Source organism: Meleagris gallopavo, chromosome 2 (genome assembly GCF_000146605.3).
Source record: "Meleagris gallopavo isolate NT-WF06-2002-E0010 breed Aviagen turkey brand Nicholas breeding stock chromosome 2, Turkey_5.1, whole genome shotgun sequence".
Taxonomy (NCBI): domain Eukaryota; kingdom Metazoa; phylum Chordata; class Aves; order Galliformes; family Phasianidae; genus Meleagris; species Meleagris gallopavo.
The window spans coordinates 38375400-38395507 of record NC_015012.2 but is presented as its reverse complement, the minus strand read 5'-3'; the positions used below and the strand labels follow the sequence as shown (position 1 = coordinate 38395507).

Sequence of the window (20108 nt, the reverse complement as noted above, 5' to 3'; positions counted from 1 at the left end):
AAAATTAAAAAAGAAAAAACACATACACAAGAAAACCCAAAAGACCACTTTAGAGAGAGATAAGGACAACTTCAAAAGTAGAAGTCTGAAAGAGAGGGTATTACCAGCTTAAGCTGATTCTCTAGGTTGAAGCATGCACATTTCAGCATAATGAAAAAATTAGAAGTCATGGTTGTACCTATTTTTTAAACACTAGAGCTGATTTAACGTGGTAAATAATGTGATTGCTGATCCATTATCTTCTACAAGAATTCAAATGCTCCATGACTGCTTTTGGGCTGGCTTACCTGATAAAATAAAGAAAGCACTGGTGGTGAGTTCAAGGCTTCTGGACTTACATTGAATCAGGAGATGGTCACATGTTGCCAGTTGGAAACAGCATCTTAAAGACTTCTTTTTAATGACATCTGCTTTGCAATAAGACCATCACATTTTTGCTTTTTAGTTTGAAATAGCTCCGTGGAAGCATTTTGATTTGCCGTTGTTTTTCCATTGTTTTTGTTTTCCTATCTAATCACAAGCAGTAACCCCGAAGTTACTTGAAATAGCAACTGTTCTCCCTGAACTGCAGTTTTATTTTCTTTTGGCTTTTATTTCAGCTGCGGGAGCCAGCTGCTTCAGAGAGTGTGGGAAGCTGACTTAGAGGCCTGTCAGCTGTTGATCCGAGGGTTTCAACTGAAAGAAACCAGTTGCTGTGGCTTTGAGGAAACGGAGAACCAAATGGACGAGCTGGAGATGACTGCTGATGCCCCTTCTGATTCTGAAAAGAGGAAAGAAGATCACTTTCCAAAGGTCACGAAGTGGGACAGTGCTCCTTGTCCTAGGCACAGTAAGCTGAAACAGGTATCTGGAATACCCTACAGATGGATTTGAAGCAATAGTGTTGTTTCTTATTTTGAGAGAAAAAGATAAACCTGGTCAGCAGGGCAAGTTAAAAATGATCTTAACATCTGTCCTCCAATATGAGACAAGAATAAAATAGCTTATTATTTACTCAGAAGCCCTTCAACTCTTTTTCCTGGAACCATCAGTCTTTTCAAAATGTGGAAATTATTCAGGCAGTGAATAAAGAGTATACATCAGGGTTCAAAGGAAAACAATTTTCTTGAAGATTCTTTAAGTATTTAACAGAAATTACCAGCTGCTCCTCATCATATCTATGAGTTTCACTCTGAGTTAATTCTGCTGACTTGTTAGCCCTGGGTTAGCTGAAGTGGGGAGTGGGTGAGTTTTCCTGCTCTCGTGGAAGTGTCAAAGGCTTTGTAGCTCAGCTTCCAGTTGGCTTCTAGCACATAGCCAATAGTAAAAGAAGGAAAAAATCATGGGGGTTAAAGGATCTGAGAAATTTCTTTGAAGTTTTTGTGTTCTTCTCTGGTATGCCATCCTTGCTTAAATATTTCTAACTACCTAAAAACAAATAAAATCACTGCACTGTCAAGGTAAAAAAAAGCTGTTGAAAAGCTTCGTCACCCAGTAACAGTAATGTGACAAAAAGGCACTCCAACAGGAGTTGTCGGTTTTACTACCTTGGAATTTGATTGACAAAAATTGAAAACGTGCTTAATCGCATGTGGTGCTAGGTGTCATTGAACTGTGCATTACATTGAAAGCTGATATCACATTTTGCATTTATTCCGGCTGAGTCTTAGCAGAAAGCAAGGTGTTACCTTACTGTAAAAATCTTCCATTTGAGTAAAATTCTGTTTTTAAAGTAGGGTTCATCAGTACTTGCAGGCTAGGAGAGGTGTTCTGCAGACTGAATCCATGTAGAGGGCATTTTTGTTGGAAATGGTCATCTGTGGCTTTGATTTAGGTATTTTTCTCTTTGATCTCTCTTTTTTTTTTTTTTTTTTTTCACATTATATCCCTGATGAGTAGGCTGAAGTAATATGAGCAGCTTGGTTGGTTACGGAAAGCTGTGATTCCCTTTCGAAAGTGCAGCTGAGAAGCTCTGGTGGCTTCAGTGTTCTGTTTTTTTCCTGTAGTTCTCTTGAAATTCATGCAATATGTATCATTTCATCTGCAAGCCCAAGTCACTTACATGAAAAGTGGGACTGCTGTCCCCTGGAATGACATAAAGGTAAATGAAGTGTGGTGACTTTTGGTTTTGGAGTGAGTCACAGTAGTCAGAAGGCTGGGTTGCCAAAGAAAGTTTTGCTGGTGTTTGTTTTTATAATCAAGTGGAAGCATCTAATGGAAAAATGTGTATTTGTCAAGATACCCTATTTGATATTATCTACAAGGCTGTGCTATCCTTCTGAGAGGAATAATTTGATGTGGTTACCTTGTTTCTAGAATGATACATTCCTCCAACTGTCCTCTCTGTTCTACTTCAGGAAATACCTAAAGGGAGGGTTGATCACTGAAGCAAAAGGAAGAGTGGCATTCTTTATATTTAGAGCTTACTGAATAGCTAGCTTCAAAAGAGTACAGCAAGAGAGTAATAATACAAATACAGGTACAGATGCCTTTGAAGGTGCAGGTAATTAATTTACTTGATGGTGAAATGCTATAGATGAAGTGTTCCAGTTATATATCATGTTGTATCTGGCTAAATATAACAGAGAAGTGATTTGTTTTTGTTGATGTATATTATAAATGCAATTTTGCATATAGTTATATCCTACTGTGTATGCAGAAAGGAAGAAACAAGAAGCAGAAGAATGAGAAAAACAGAATAGATGAATGGAAATATCCCCTCCCTTAGATCCTCACATACTGCTTTGCAGGATGACCATTTTTCATTTTTAAATGAAAATCATCACTATATATAATTTGTCCCGATATAAAATATGCAAGGTGTAAATTCTTTGAAAGTCCGGATATGTCTCTATCAAATATGAGCACAGTTTTATTAACTATCAACAGTTGCTTAGTCATCATAACTGTTTTCTAGGACAGCACTGATATTTTTTTCCCTAGTTCCTAGTGCAGTAAACTATGGCACTGTAAGTAAGGCTTCCTTTGTAAAACTGACTGTTGAGTGGCGAAGACTATCACGTGCTTTGGCAGCTCAGCTTACTGAAACATCATTACTCATTTATTGGTCAAATTAAATAAAATAGGGCCAGAAAAATTATCCTCACATAATCTGGTTTACTTAGAAATTAAGGTGTACCCCTCTCAACCACAGATACCTCAGACGAATATAATATTTTTTAAAATGATGAAGCAAAGTGATAGACAATGGGCCTAGTTTCAGTCATGTCAAAGTCAGCTTGCTGTCTAATGTAGTTAAAATAGATTCTTGAATTTTCATACAGGCATGTATTTTCTATACAGTGACTGACTTGCTGAAAATAAGGTGCTCTGCCAGTGCAGTTTCAGTTGGTCTTCTGCGAACTAATTGGTCTTGTTTTTTCTCCCAAGTCTCAGAGGAATTCAAGATGGATTCTAGTTTTGATTCCAGAAATATTCCAAGCTTTTAAACTGTATGCAAATTACATTGCTCACGTTGCATGTGAGCAAGGTTAAAGTTGCCGAGATCGTTAGAATTGTAGTTAGATATAAATAAGTACAAGTGATTTCTAAAATATGTAGTAACGTTTCATTTCTCTTCAGACATAAATGCCTGTCTGTTCTACTCTTTAGGAAATCTTGCTTTATCCTTTGCTTGCTGGTAATGTATGAGTAAAAAAAAACCTTTCAATAACACTAGAAATAGCAACAAGTAATAAACAGAGATGTATGTGTGCTGAGACCTCCTTAACACCAAGTGTCTTGATGAATGTGAGTATGTGTGCACTGCAAGCTGGAGTTCCTGACCTATCCTTTTTTCTTTTGCTGCTGCTGCCTGGCATGCTGTGCAGTGTTCCCTCTTAATCACTATGAAGGAAAGAAACACCTACTAGATTTCAAGAAAATTGAGGTGATTAAAGTTACAAGGTAAAAAAAAATAAAATAAAAATTCAGTAGTGTTAACTTTAGTAAGTCAGCATTTTTGGTAGCTATCCTATCAGAATTCTTTGTGGATTATTTCTCTTTTTTTGCTATAACTAAAGCAAGGAAAAAGGTTAAGAGTTAGAGCTGTTTTTCTTTACTCACATCTGCATTCTTCAGTTTTGCCAGCTGGGAAGATATTTCAGAACATTTTCTTGATCACTGACTGGTGTTGGGAAAGAGTTCTTTCATTGCAAAACATTGATATCAGTCACTGTTTTTACAGTAAATAAAAGTCATATTAAATGGACAACTGTGGGAGAAAAAAAAGTAATATTCAGTGTGATGTCTCTCATTAAAAAGAAGTCATCACAGAGTATGACACGTTTTTCAGAATTTAGCAATTGCAACCAACAAGAAAACTTTGGTCAGCAGGCTGCAGCCCACTAACATGAATTGAGATAGCCTGTGATCCAGGAGGCAATTGTGCCATGTGTAAAGGACAAAGCCTTTAGAAAGCTAAATAAACAGTGCTCTCATTTGAGTTTTAATTAAATGTTGTGTTTGTAGAGCTTTAAAAGTAATTTGGAAACTTTAAATTTAATCATCTTTTTGAATGTCAGCATTAAGCATCAGTGAAAGTCAGTGTTTGACTGTTTTCTGCATTAATCTAGGGAAGGAGTTGCTGTTAAAAAAAAAAAACGCAAGCTGGCTTGTATGCTATGGTCAGATCATTGCTGAACAGTCACACACATTGTTGTGTAATAAGATGCCTCTTCGTTGAGAGTAATTCTGTCATAGCTATTGAGCTATTGGCAAACATCATGCCAATTCTTTAGATACAGTTCACAGAATTGCACCAAATCAAAGAACTGCAGCAATTGGAAGAGACCTCAAGAGATCATAGAGTCCAACCCCATTGCTCAAGCAGGTACCCTACAATGGGTAGCACAGGTAGATGTCCAGATATAGATCTTGAATATCTCCATAGAAGGAGACTCCATCACCTCTCTGGGCAACCTGTGCCAGTGCTCCCTCATTCTTACCGTGAAGCAATTCTTCTACCTGTTAGTATGGAACTTCCTATGTTCAAGTTTTAGGCCATCACTCCTTGTCCTATCACTACACACCACTGAGAAGAGCCTGGCCTCATCCATTTGCCTCCCAACCCCCCTTTAGATACTTATAAATATTAATCAGATCCTCTCCCAGTCTTCTTTTCTCCAGGCTGAACAAACCCAGGTTACCCATCCTTTCCTCATAAGTGAGATGTTCCAGGCTTTTAATCATCTTTGTGGCCCTCTGATGGACTTCATCTAGGAGATCCCTGTCTTTTTTTAAACTGGGGAGCCCAGAATTGGGCACAGTATTTTAAATCTGGCCTCACCAGGGCAGAGTAGAAGGAAGCATTATTTCCCTCGACCTTTCAGCCACATTCTTTTTAATGCACCCCAGGATACCATTGATCTTCTTGGGAACTGTTACCTTGAGATACTGTTGTCTCAATACATGCAATGATTACAAGCATGTTACAGTAAAATTATAATGAGAAAATGAATACTACAGGTAAAATAAATTTAAACAACCTTTCTTCAGATAGACTTAGGAAATGTCCAATAATAACAACGATCTCATGGCAGAGTTATGCTTTAATATAGAAATACATATATACTTGTAATAATAAGTGTTGACCTATCAAAGCAATATCCCTATCTCAGTTTATTTAAATATTATCAATATTGTTTGTATGGTAAGTATTAATGCTTTTCCAATAATATTAACTGAATGTTTTTTTCATTGCTGCTCAACCAATCAAGGAAATATTAGCTAATTTCTTATAGAATTTACAGATCAATTAAGTTTTGAGAGAGGAACCATAGTTACCACAGATTATTAATATAAACCATCTCTGGTGTTTTCTCATTTTTCTTGGCCGAAGTGACTTAGAAGATTTGTGCTAGAAAACTTTTGTGACTTCTGAATGGTGTATGTAGATTGGTAAGAGTCTGGTAGATAAGTTTATCTCAATCTATAGTAAGTTTTTCAGTTTTAGAGCCCATGTCCATGTTGGTTTTAACAGAGAAGCTAAAAGTCAGGTTTTAATAAAACGTGTCTAAATTTCACTTCAAATATTGGGTGGCTGCCACACCTCCACTATAAACCCGACTGAAATATTTCATAGATGTGTAGCAAAATGATGTAATTGTTCATCTTATATAACTTTATGTGCCATACCGTTTTTGTAAGTTCCATTGAAATCTTAATGCTTATACAACTTCTATCTACCATATATTTAATAACTTATATCTAACAGGTTGTTGAAGACATTTCATTTGGAGCAGAGGGTCATTTATCTGAGGTAAGTGTTTTCTAGACAGTATAAAGTGGTGATATTATATTCTTGGGCTGAATTAAAACTAATGATATCTATTTCTATAGGATTACCTTTGTGTAAAAATTTGAGAGCAAAATCACTATGAAGTACTCAGACATTTAGAAAAATAGCATAGGTACAAATATAGTAGTCCCATTCTTTTATTCTGTAAAAGATAATGGCAAAATTGCTGTGTATTCTGGAGAGATTATAGTTAAATTGCACTTTTCTAATGCTTTTTATACAAATGTACAACAGAACGGATATGCTGGGGAAATGTAGGATAGATTATATTTAGCCAGTTGTACTGCAGCACCATAATAATGCTTAAGAATTGAACAAAATCATGATATTTTACTTGGCTCCTTGTGTACCACTAAAAATACCTTTATAAATCCCTTTGAATTTATTTGAGATGTATAAAAGCATACAGCAGCAGAATATGTGTCAATAGGAATTTAATCTGAATAAAAATACTGAATGTTTGTCATTTTACACTATTTTCATAAATAAAAAGATGTCAGATCCTATCCTACTGAGCAAATTCCAGAATAATTGAGTAGCATGAGATGTATTTCCTATGAGAGTAAGTGTTGAGAAAAAATCTGCTTGTTACTGTCTACATGCAAACTAGAAGTTCTGGTAATATACGCATAAGGAGATTCGTACTGGTTTGTGTAGTTGTACTGTTTGAGTGTCCAATTTTGTATCAATATGCCTTGGGTTGCAACCTACATTTTAAAGAAATTAATATCTATGCATTATGTCCAGCCAGCAAATTAATGGCATGGGTAAATAATGCCTAATTCACTTCCCACAGTAGTGCACATCCCACATGACAAGTATGAGTTATAAGAATTAGCCAAGCAAATTTATAAAAATAAAATAAAATGAGAATTTGCAGTTCAGGATAACTACTTCCATAATACCCATCAAAGATTTCAAAGGCTGTAGAGCAACTGAAATGCTCCATGAAAGGAAATCTGTAAAACCGAAGTCTGATCGTTGATCATGTATAGAAGGGGACTGCTGCATGAGAACATGCCTAGGATCCATTGTTTAGCTATATGTGAATTCAGCATAAATAAAAATGGGAAGCCTTGAGTGTGAAGGTGAACTTTGCAAAAAATGGTCACCAGAAAATGCAAATAGCCCGTCTCAACTGTGAATTTTGCTGTGAGTTATAGCAAAACCGTTCAGGTACACAGTGGATGACATGAAGTAGAAGCAGGTGGTCCCACAGGATAAGGGTAGCAAGAAGCTCTACTGCTGGAAAGGCAAAATGAGAGAATATTGGCAGTGATAGGTGCCAAGAGAGCAAAAGATTTTCTGGAAAGTTAAAATTGCATTTGATTTAGACTAAAACAGATGAGAGGTCTGCAGAAAGCTTGTGTGCAGCAGTGACCTCCGCTGAAAGCCCAGACCCTGACTGAAGAAGTTATCCTTTTACTCAGCAGCAGATGAGCCCAGAACATGAAAGTGGTATGCATGCTGGGCTTATGAATGCACCAGAGAGCCCAGGCATAGAGGGTTAATGCTGTGGAAGCCTTTAGTAAGAAGTAATGGTCTTATAGTCCTCAGAGACAGAACAACTTTCGAAGTTTTGAGGGGAAAATTGCATAAAAAAAATTGAGAGCAACAATATAAATAAAGGAAATGGAAATGAGTTAGAAGTCCAAGCTCTCAACCACACTGCCACAGCTGGATTGATGTTGACTTGTAGACAGCTCTATAAAGAATCTGTGAAACTGTCAGCACTCTGTACCATGTCAAGGCTTTGCCCAAATGTTCCTTTAACAGTCTGATCCCTTAATCCTTGTCAGTCTCCTCATTGCCTGCAGGAGGTCACTCTGTTAGTCATTCCAGATTGTTGCATCTAAGTAACTTGGGAGCAGAGATGAGAATGAACAATACTACAAGCCACCTATAAATGGTATCCAGCTATGGTGACTCCTATCACAGCAGGATGTGGATGTTAGAAAACAGTTTGCTGCTTTTGTTTCTTTTCCAAGTCCTGGCCCACTGTGAGTTTTTATTTGTGAGTCAATAAATAGCCTTATTTTCCCACAAGTGGAACTGGAATTGTCACAGTTTAATTAAATGAGCCAGTGAAGTATTTTGCACTGGTTTGGGAAGTCTGCACTCAGGGTAGACCTTGAGTCTACTAAGATGAGAACGAAAAGACTGCTGTCACACAGACTGTTTCCTCTGCTGAAAGGCAATGAAAAGCTCTATGTCTGCGTAGCTACTTTTCCAAGGATGTTCCTCCTTGGCTGTAGTGGAAGAGACATGAGGAGAAGAATTCCCAACATCAAGCTATACTTTTGATGAGTCATTTAACACTCTCTTGTGTTATATCCTTGCAGAGGAGGGATCAGTGCAAGCAAAAGGAATGTGGGAAAAGAATGTGATTGTGGGGAGATTGTTCACAGTTAGAAAACAGCTGTCTGGAAAGCTTTATGCCTGATTTGTTGCATATGAAAAACTAGAGCATGTTGTAGTACTGAATTCTCCCAAATATGCACAAGTAGGCTGATGGACCAAGCCAGCAGTCTGTCAGTAGAAGATGATAAGAGCAGAAGTAATTGGGAAAAAGACTTGAACTTAGTTCTGAGAGAAGACAAAGCTATCTCCATTAAAAATAAAATAAAAAATCACTTGAAGAAAATCGAGGAAACAATAGGTAGGAGGAAGCAGCAGATGACTTTTGCTACTCTCTAGAAGATGTCATATTTCCAGTAAAGTATCATATCCTTTTGGTGCAGAAGAGAGCACACAGTTACGGACTGTGTCTACGTCAGAAACTCTTTAGTGGCCCAAAAGCATTTTGAGAAGGAAAAAATGTTGCTAACAGTGAGCCTAAAAGAATAATGCACAGTATAAAGATGAACCAGGAAGACCACAGTGCACATTAAGTAGTAAGCAGAAGGTGCAAACTGGTAGGAGACTTCAGTGGTAAGGGATACATTAGGGATAGCTGAAAGAAAGCATCGGTATGTCTTCTAATAAGGGTAAATGAGAGAATAATAAGAAGAGAACAAAGTGCAGATTATTTTTCTTTCTTTATTTTTTTTTTACCTTTTGGTCTTTCTAGAAGTAATAAATTGAGTCCATATGTATGGAATGCTCTTAGTATTTACCTGAAGCTAGCAAGAGAAGAGCATGGTAAAGGGTCTGAAGGTAAATGAGATGCACTCAAGTCAGGCTAGACTGATGAAATTCCTTCTAAAGTTCATAGGAGCCAAGGAAAACAATATCCAAACCATTAACAAGGTTCTCTGGGAACTCCAGAAGAAGGCTGAAGTCCCAGGAGATCAGTAAAAAGCAGAGCTGGTATTTGCCTTTAAAAAAGAGATGGACTAGGAGTCTGTGCACCAGTCAATGTAACTTCAATTAGGATTAGAATTCCAAATATTCTTGATAAATTGAAAGAGTGGCCTGAAATCAATACAATTGGATATATTAAAAGATTCTCCAGGTGTAAATTACACTTGGAGAAGAAAAAAGTTGTGTTTATGTATACAGATGGCAAATAACAGCTAAGATGGCAATACTGCAGAGTTGGAAAGGTGGGTTATAATGGACTGCAAATAGAGTGGGATTCATTACCAACAAAGAGCAAAAGTCATTTGCAGCCTCATTAACGGGAATGTCAGTTGTAAGAAATAATTACTGTGCTTAGTTCAGAATGTCAGATCCTCCGCATGAATACGACATTGGTCTGCACGTCTCCCTGTGTGGAAGATAGGGCATGCTGAAGAAAGGAAGAAAACCTGTAGGAATAAAGTGTTCATTAAATAGCCATTCATGCCATGATGCTAGGATGATGGTGGCCAAGAGTAAGAGGCATTATTTTCGGAGTCTGAGATTAGGCCTGCTGTCAGTGTCTGCTTCATCCTCCTCATCTACAACACCAGCACTAAGCAATATACTTGGTAGGAATTCTGAGAGCATGGCAGAGGCAAAGGCTTCTTTCAGCTGTTTTTTAGACACTATGGCTATGTAGCTCACTAACTGAGGGTGTATGCACACAGCCTGCATGTGACACAAACATCTGCTCAAGCAAGACAAGCATATGGATGTTGGCATTTTATTCTTAGAAGTGATTTAAGAAGTGCCCTGGCCTGACTTTCTGGAGTTTCAAGTGCTCACAATTTCCATTAACTTTGGTGAGGAGTGAAGGCAAGCATGCAGCACTTCTGCAAACAATAAGTCACTGTACTAAGCCCTGAACCATAACAAGAAGTGTGTCTCCAAGGGCGGCATTTTGTAGTTATTTACGTTGCTTTATATGATTTTACCTTATGGGAGTGAGAGGATTTAGTAATGAGAAGATTTTTTTTGGTAGAGAGAGCAATTTTTGGTGGAAAAAAAAATCCGGCTATGATGTTCTGCAGGTCTCCTAAGGCTTTTATTTTCCATATTTCAGTGGGGTGATGATACTGCTAGGTTGAAGAAGAGCAACTTCTTTTTACCAGGTTCCTGTGAAGGAAGAACAGATTTTCAGGATGTATCTGGAATCCTGCTTCTCAGTGCAGCAACCATACTAATATACACTCTCATTCCTAGCAGTATTAGATTTATCTAGCTGCTGAATTACTGATTCTTCTATACAACGTTACTGAACTGAATTAACTGAATTCAGGAGAGCATAGAAGGTATTTGCACTGGAAAAGCTGATCAAACATTTAACTTGAGTAATGTTGTTGAGGAGCTGTTGCTCATAGGTGACTAAAATGACTATTGAAAAGGTAAAACAAAATGCAAAAGACTGAAGTGAAGCCATTTCCTTTGCTCTTAATTCAGTGCACTAGTGCTGTGCAGCAGCTGGAACATTGCCTGCTCTTTATGTTTCTCACATCCCTGGGACAAAGGGAGGATTTCTAAATCCTACTTTGCAGGAGAAAGCAGAGGAATTCTTCAGTTATTTAAAAAAAACAAAAAACAAACAAACAAAAAACTAAATTGCATCCTAATTTGTACCATTTCTACCTGCTTCAGGATTTTGAAGACAATCCCAACCACCTACATCATCAGTTCACAGAAAAATCCATAAAGCAATATTGCATCTCAGCTCTTTCCTGACTGCTTCAATCTCTCGCCTAGCTGCTTCTTAAAATTGCTGTTAGTGCAGAAATAACTAAAGAAGTCTTAAGACTTACAGTAGCTTGTAGCACTGACATCACTTACAAGCTTGAATGAGTTGTATCTTACTTATATGTTAAGCTGAAGGCAGAGTCCACTTCCCTCTCAAAGTGCTGTTGATCAGTGTATAGTTCCACTTTCCAGTCAGGAGATGTTGTGAATAGTGTGTGTCAATGCCAGCAGTTTCCCTACCTACATGGGCAAACATCAAACAAAAATGCTGCCAGTGATATTAGTAGGCATAGAAGGCACTGAAAGGAATCTTTCCTACATCTCTGGGTTATTGTGCTTTTTTCGTATGAGGATCTGGGGGTGAGAGCTGTGGAATTAATTGAATCTTTAGAATTTTTCCCGTTTGTTTTTTTGAGAGCAGTATGTTTTTGCCATCTCATGTAGAGCTCTTGATATTAAACTAAAATTAGAGCTATCTGTACCAGCACACCATAATAAAAAATGATTATATATAAATATAGGCCAAAATAAAATAGGCCACTCATATATACTGTCAAATCACAATCTGTGGGATAGCCCTCTTGTGAGTTTTGCATGATGTCTGTGAATATTTTCTTGAGAAACAATGCTTTTGTCTAAACTGCGGAGGAACTTCTCTTTTCAGCCGAAAAGGCAGCTCTGTGTCTTAAAGATACAAAAATAGTTTATCTGTACATAGTTATTGCTATATTGAAGCTGTAGAGTTCACATCAGAAGTTTAGCATTAATGGAATGTAATGCCTAATTTATGGAGTTATTGTAGTTAAACCACAGAAAAGGCATAGCCATACAGTTATGATTAAATAGGCTTCAAGTGTTCAGTGATTAAACAAGTTTAATTGTTTTTTTTACCTAGTAACTTATTTCCTGCCTCTCTGTATTGTTTGAACAATTCTGCATTGAGCACTTAGTTTTTCCCAGTACTCATTTACTCATTTATTTTAGTTTCTGAAGTAAACAGGATTTCTGTTACATTTTTAGACAATTCAGTATATACTCATAATGCGCTGTAGCCTTACTACGTTTTTTACACTTGAGATAGAATAGATATTTTACTTTAAGTGAGAATGTAAGTATTTAGCTGACAAACAAATTAATGCCTATAGCTGTATCAATTACAGAATGTTATTTCTGAGCATGTTTATTGTGAGAACAACACAGAACCCCAAAACACAAATTTGCATTGATACAAAGCTTCACGAGATGGCTTTGGTACAAAATGAACATTAACCCAAATTCGTTTGGCCCTGAGAGTTAGTTCATCGGTCCCTTCCTTCCATCACTCCTGAGACTCTTCTTTACTTGGCTATAAAGTTGTATTTAAAAATGAAAAGAAAATATCAAACATGAGATCAGAGTAGGTAGCCACACACTAGTAAATGTAATCATCCTTCTGCATTGCTACTGTGAATTTCAAGCCGTAGTTATACTTTATCTCAAATTTTCAGGATTTGAGGACCTCAGAACTAGGCCATACTTGCAACTAGGAGCCTCTTTTGGCAATCATGTCTCTAAATGCTTCTCATCGATTTCTCTTATCTCATCTGAGGTCAGTGAGGGTGTATAGGTCTAAAAGGTCCATTTTACCCTCTTTGTTCACTGGCATGCAGATTAGGAATGTATTTTCCACTGTGGATATTCATAACGGGGTTAGACAAATACAGCAGTGTGCTTATCATTTAGATTAGATGCTCAGTGTGACTCCTTGTGCTTCTGTTTACTAGACAGGAAACATGAAGACCATTTTAAACTGGTGGAAATACATAGATCTTCTCTTAGAGCAACTCGTGGCAGTACTAGTTCATTGAATGATTATTTGGACAAACTGTCCCACTGTCAACAGTATTGCCTTGCTAAAAGCAGTAAATGTATCAGACAAAAGTGTACAACACATTGATGTTGCATGAGCTGGACTCTGCTTTTTATGTGATGCTGTAAAATACTATTTCCTCAGCATCTGTACAAGAATACTTCATTTTGCCTAAGTACACAATATGTAGAAAGAATCTGATTTGAATTCACTTGTGGATTTTGTCTGTCAGAGCAACCCTTAAGAGTCTACGCATTAATTAAAAGCGATTGCTCCTAAATTAACTCTTCAATGATGATGTAACGCTGCATGTTTTTTATCTTGTTTTCTTGCGTGTTTGTGATGAGAGTTGTGTGAAGATCTGATTTTCTTATGAGTAACTGCTAAAGAAAAATCTCTGCTCAGGATATGGAACTTTGTCTAGAACGGTCATCATTTTAGATGTGTTTTCAGAGTAGTTTTACTTATAATTTACTGAATCTTTTACAGTTTTGCTACAATTTACTGAACCTTTTCTTTCTAGCATGAGGCCTAGGTACTTTTAGACAACTGACATCTGTTCTTGTATGCGTGTCATAGAATGATTCCTAAAAGCTTTCTGTTGATATAAATTGCCTGGGTTATCCCACTTCCTAAAAGCATATGGAGTCCTGCTGGTGTATTGAATAACAATTTAGCAGCTGGATGACTGTTCTTTGTCTTCTGTCCCCAGTCCTGAAACAAGGACATTTCTAGTTGATGTAGGGAGAACATATATCTTCTCCTCCCCTGTTCTTAATTTAAAAACAGTGGGGCAATTTTACTTCCATAGACTCTGTTGAATAATGTCATAAATTCTGATATCTGATAATGACTCTGAAGGTGGCTGCTGAGGTTCCATGCACCAACCAGAGATTCAAACAGCTGATTCGCATGTGTATCCCAACGTCTAAGCTGTAGGCATTTGCAGCATAACCTCTCCCCAACTCACTTGTCCAGGCTTTGAGCTGAAGCTTATTGTATCCCTGTGCAATCTGCTCAATAGCTGTGTCTAGCAGCAAACATAGAAAGGCAGAAAGGTCAGAGCTCTGTGCTGTAGCAGAAGATGTAACAGAGGATGTACCAGCAAGAAAAGCTCTTCTAACATTTGACTCTACGTGTGCAGTGCGTGACACAAACTGTAAGGGTAGCATGAAATCAAGGACTGGTAAATGTCTTTACCAAAAATCAGAGTGCTTCACAATGGGCAGTGTTCCAAAAATTCCTAGCATGATTTCATTGACTGAAGGTTTGATTTCTCTCACATAGCCAAAGATGCCTACTACTACATCAGCAGTTCAGAGCAAAGGACTACGAATACTTTTTCAAAGGAGCAAAAATTTTCTGATGTTTGTAGATGGTGACATGTGTAGCTGGCTTTATACATGAGTACATACACATCTAGAGAAAATATAGTTATCTGGACTCCAGCTGATGAATGATCCATTTTTTTTCCAACACAGTTCCAGCAGAAGTTTATCTTGACACCATAGTCTTTTCCCCCTTTCCCCTCAGGGGTGGGGGCGGGTAGAGACTAGTCTCAGTGATGTACAAATTATTTGATTTTTTTCCACTCAAATATGACACTTACCTGAGTCATTTCTCAAAGAGGAAGTCAATACAAAATGTAAAAGATATAAATTATCTTTGCTCAGTACATCCAAAAGCAAACAAATCTGTAGGAACTGCCTTTGTAATGGGTTCAGAATATTCAATTTAAAATAGAAGAAGAATTTGTCTATATGAAGTTGTAAGTGGACAACCATTATTTTCAAGGATTTATACTTATTACACGTAGTAACATAGTGTAGTTTCATCTTGTATTTTCTAAGAATTTGATGTGTTTTCTCTGATCGGTTGATCAGAGAAATGTTCCTAAGTATTCTAGCCAAATTTTTCCTCAGGCAGCAAGTATATTTTTGTTGTTATATGAGATGCCAAAAGTGACTCTTCGTGAAATGCTGAAATGGCCTCAAGGTAAATCATATTTAGAAAAACAACTTAAAATTTAGGAACCTAAATGGTGTAGTCAGCGTGAGCTTTCCCTCCCCTGCTGTGGTGAGACAACATGGAGGAGAGAGAGCAGTTCAGACTTCACACTCCTTTAATCCTGTGCTGAAAGTGAGATCATGGCTTCTTTCTGATGGGAAATAGACTGAGACGACAAACTCGTTCCCATATAAATCAACAAATTACTGTATAGTAATAACTTTTTAACTCTTTAACTTGGATTAGGTTTCAAACAATATCTTAGCACTTCAAAACATCATATCCTCCCACTAATATTTTATTTTCATCCTTAGTTTGATGCAAATATTAGGTAGAAAAGTACATCTGGCAATAAATGATTTCTTTTTCCACTACCTGTAGGAGTTCTTCATATTTTCTGCAGAGTTGGGGGAGAAATGTGAAGCAATAAGTGAGAAACTAGTGCATCTGGAAGACCAACTGCAAACTTCAGTCTGCGGAGTTGATGAAGGTATAATTCATATCCTTTTTGATATATCTATAGATAGTATCGACCTACATTAGTACGTATGATGCAAAATACTTTCAGATTCAAATGGGGTAGTAGTTCTTAATCCAGATTAAAAATTATACCAAGATAGATATAACTGATTGTTTTACTAAAGTGAAATTTCTTGTTGTAACAAGTTGTCCTACAGTGCATTCTCACCATGGTCTGATCTACATTTAATTGATTTAAACTGAAATTATTTCTTTGTTAATTGAGATTAGGCATTGAAATGCTTTTACATTTTCAAAGGACTGCTACAGTCCTTTCATCGTTACTGCCCACATAAGTGAACACCTACCAAAAACTGCATGAATACAAGCATCCACATGCATACCTTTGTTGGCATGATTTAGTTAAATTCTACATCGTTGACTCAGGCAGTGTATATGGTCAGGTGTAATTTGGCTTTTTTTTTCTCTTTTGAAAAAACTTGTCAGTACAGGCATCATATGGTATCCTATGCAATCTAATCTGCCTCTGACACTCCAGTGCAAGTAGCTGGATGAGATATCTTATAAAACACTCTTATCATTTTCTGTGCTTCATCTGTTTGAAGACTGCTTAACCTTTACAGGGGCATTTGTTAGGCCTTCATCTGTGGAAATTTTTCAAAACTTAATAGCATAGAATATTTCTCTTGTTTATGACTTTCATAAAAACTTACCACAAATGAGATTTTGTTCTTCTAAGAAAGGAAAAAGAGAATAAGAATCAATGAGATCAAAGAAGATTAGAATACTCAGTTACTTTTTACAGGAAAAGAGGTGGTAGGCAAGTGGACAAGGAAGAAGGATGAGTGCATTCATGTTTGGAGAAATGAGCAGAGTTGCCCTTACAGAAACCTGAAGGTGAGCTGAGGTAATGATGGTGCTATAAAAGACTCAGTTCCTCCCAAGGTCAAGTGAGCAGTCCTGCAGGAAAAAGTGCAGCACAAAACTAGAAAAGAGAATCAGTAGAACGTATGGAAGTACTACCTTGTTTTCTGTAACTGAGCATCTATTTCTAGCTGTGGCTAAGTTTGGAGAGGAGAAATCCAGTCACTAATTTGTCACTACTTCAAACCTTCCTTTTCTAAACATTTCTATGTACCAAAATACGTCTTATTGTACTTATCACATGGATAGCTTCAATATTCTGTGAATCGTATTTGCAGCATATGTGCTCTGTTGCAGCTTTTTCCCCCCAACATTTCTTATAAGCATTCTTTTCAGAGAAACTGTGTGTATCTTGTGTATACGCACAGTGTCTACTTCCTTCCCTCCTTCCCTGACATATGTTTCCTCGCAAATTAACGTCATTCTTTAACTCCAGTAGAACACTGAGGTTTAGATTTATAGTTTTTTTTTCTATTGAAGTTTATATTCAGACCTGTTTACTAAGATAGGTCTGATCATAGTAAATTTGCTATGCAGAGTGGATTAACTGAAAAAAACCTGCATTTTTTATTCTTGATGAAAATACTCTGCAAGTACATAATGTAGTACTTAGCTGTATTTTCTATGGACCCTGTACATTTCTTTGTAGCTGCTGAAGCTGCAAAAGTAAGCTGAGAAGATTAAACCTAATCATTGGAAGTTGAGAAGAGTTGTAGATTAAACTCATTCTTAGCCAAAACTGTTTGATACAGATCTGGTGTCCTGTATTGGTGAAATTCAGCTCACATTATCTAAATAAAGAAATGTACACCCTGTGATATCTTGGTTCTCCTAGTAAGACCATAAGCTACAAAATATGAAATTATGTTTAAAACATAGGGACATACAGAGAAGCAGTTCAGCAATTCAGCTACCACTCATTAACATTCAGTTATTATTTCAGAAGTACTCCAGACCAACATGCATAAAATGTTACCATCTGGCACGTGTAACCACTGTGCTATACTTCAAAAAGGAATGAGAATAGCTACCACAACACTACAGACTTGTAGACTGGACTTTTTTTAGGGTTTTTGTTTATTTGTTTGTTTTTTAACAAAAACTGCCCAGTGCCTGTAAAATAAACATTTACTCATTAGTAACTCGCCTATGTTGCAGGAACCAGCACTGAGACTGGTGCCTGTCATTAGCATCAGTAGATTGCCCTTCTCATCCCTCTAAAAACTATCTTACATATAACTATTACAAACTGCAATAGGTAAAAAATCTGAGGGGCTACAAGGATGTGGATTAGTTTTGTTGTCTTCTAAACACTTTAAAGACCCCACTGAGAAAAATAAATTCCTGATGCTCTTGAGCCATTTGCCAATGTTTAGTGTGTGTCATAGCTTTGATTAATAATTAAGTTTGTATTAAAGAAAAATCCCAGATGTCATTGTTTTTCATTCTGCATTTTGATGGCATGAAACACTTAATTCAATCATGCTGCTAGTTGTAATTGCCAGCACAACCTGCACAAAAGAGAAATCTAGTGAAATTTCTTGGTCCTAAGTATTTGCACAAACCCGCTCAGGATTCTCGTTTAATATTGAAGCTTTTCACAGTAAATATTAATCTGTACTTTTGTATAAAAAGCATCAAACAATGAAGGGGAAGGAGGAGAAGAGTTATCTCTAGCACTATGATATATTTGCTAAATTCAGTATAGTATAGGCAAATAAACCCACAAAACATTCAATTACAGTTAATCATTAGAAAGTAGAAGAAAACAGTCCACATCATTAATTGGAAAAACCAAAGGAGGAGAGGTGACTCATTCTGGTGTCTGCAGAGCTGATGAGAGGTGTTACTTTCCTGACAATAAAGGCCTGGAATTCCCAGTAAAATTAAATGGAGCCTATATTGCAATTTCACAGTCATTTTTGTTCTTAATTAGCAGTTGCATTTTGATAGACAACTTGAATGCATGTAATAGATCTTCCTGGTGAAAAAGCTTTTGTTGGAAGAAGAGCTGGCTGGACTATTATTTAAAAGCTACATAGAATCTCCGTACCTCAACATAAAGTGAATGTTTTAAACAGTTTTTCTGAAAATAGAGTGTTGTGCCTAAACGTCCATTAGGCACTAGAAATAATATTGCCAGTCTTTGACTGTTATGTGACAGGCTCTTGTGTATAACTTGCTTTACACCAGTATAGATTCTCCACAGAATTAGTGGTGTAGAATTCAGTCCTTGACTATACTTCACTGAGCAATCTCATCGAGTGAACCTCTAAGCAATGTTGGGATCCCACAAGAGTGAGGATTGCCAATGGTACGCTCTTAGATTTTTATTTTGAATGACAGGAGAAATGGTCCTTCATGGTGTGTCACACTGAGAGAACGTGGTTCCACCTTCCTTTTTTGTGCTGTGACAAAGGTAGGTCAGTGCTTTCCCACCCATGCACTTGGTTGCCTTCTGTATCTCACTAGAGCAAGTGTTTCAGAGACAGCTGTTATCCAGATCACTGAAAGGACAAAGTTTTTAAAAATGTTTTGGTGATTCTGGTTTTTGTTGTTGCTGCTAAGCAGAAGTGTTGGGTTATTTTGTAGAACTATGTCTTACGGCTGTGAAAGAGGGAGACAAGAATGGAAAAGGGAAGTGGAATATTCCTGATGTGGATTCACTACCACTGTAGTGTGACATTTTGGTGAGGTGCTCTCTTCAGCCACTGCAGCACTCAGCTGCTAAAAACAAGCAAAATACATAAATAAAAACTGTTTCTGATTTTTTTCTGCTCTTAATTTCCTTTCCAGATGTCCAAAATTGCTGTTATTCTCTAAAATCCCGAAAGATTAACTTCCTTTATCTCAGCCCTACGACAGCCAACTACTCAGCTGTCTTTCCAAGGCCTTCTGTCTTACAATATACTCAGTTTCTAATATTTCCTATAGAATGACAATTGTTTTGTAACATCTACTTTTTGTCTCTTTTCTCTAAACATCTGCGCTAGGAGAACAGAAAATATGCTGATGAACCAGTGGCCCTTTTTTTTTTTTTCACTAAAAATCAAGCAACTCTACAGTCATTAGATCTGCTTTTATCTTCTTGACAACCATAGATTCCGCTATGATGTGAGCTCAAATATCCTTCTTCAGGAGGATCTTGACAGATCTTTCACAAGACTTTTTTCAAAGAGAAAGTCAAATGGGCAAAAAGCTTCAAGACTATATTAGAGTAGCATTGTTATTGCCAGTAATGGATTGGATATGATATTGTTTCTGAGTACTTTAGCTTACTACTTGTGCTACATTGGAGAGATTTTGCCAATTTTTCACTGGGAGATAATAGGACCAGAGCATATTCCTTGCTGAAACTTGTTCAGGGCTCCTGCCTTTTATACTGGCTGAACATCTGCAACACTGGATAGAGAATTTAAGCATGAGGGAGACATTTACATACGGACCTATGCAAATGCATTTTTTTTTGTATGTTTGTTTGTTTTTTGTTGGTTTTTT

The 20108-nt window shown here is 37.0% G+C and overlaps 1 protein-coding gene across 3 annotated transcripts in view; it reads left to right on the top strand.

The window, feature by feature from the left end:
* DISC1 (DISC1 scaffold protein) overlaps positions 1-20108 on the top strand; it is a 201503-nt gene that overhangs the window by 178628 nt on the left and 2767 nt on the right. For 2 of the 3 annotated variants that reach the window (XM_031552422.1, XM_010707011.3), the window contains 3 exons: positions 600-843; positions 6194-6238; positions 15588-15705. In XM_031552422.1, the coding sequence (XP_031408282.1) occupies positions 600-843; positions 6194-6238; positions 15588-15705 (407 nt within the window). Of the gene's footprint in view, positions 1-599; positions 844-3809; positions 3886-6193; positions 6239-15587; positions 15706-20108 lie in introns of those variants that run through there. The other variant, XR_002111993.2, reaches the window with a different exon arrangement.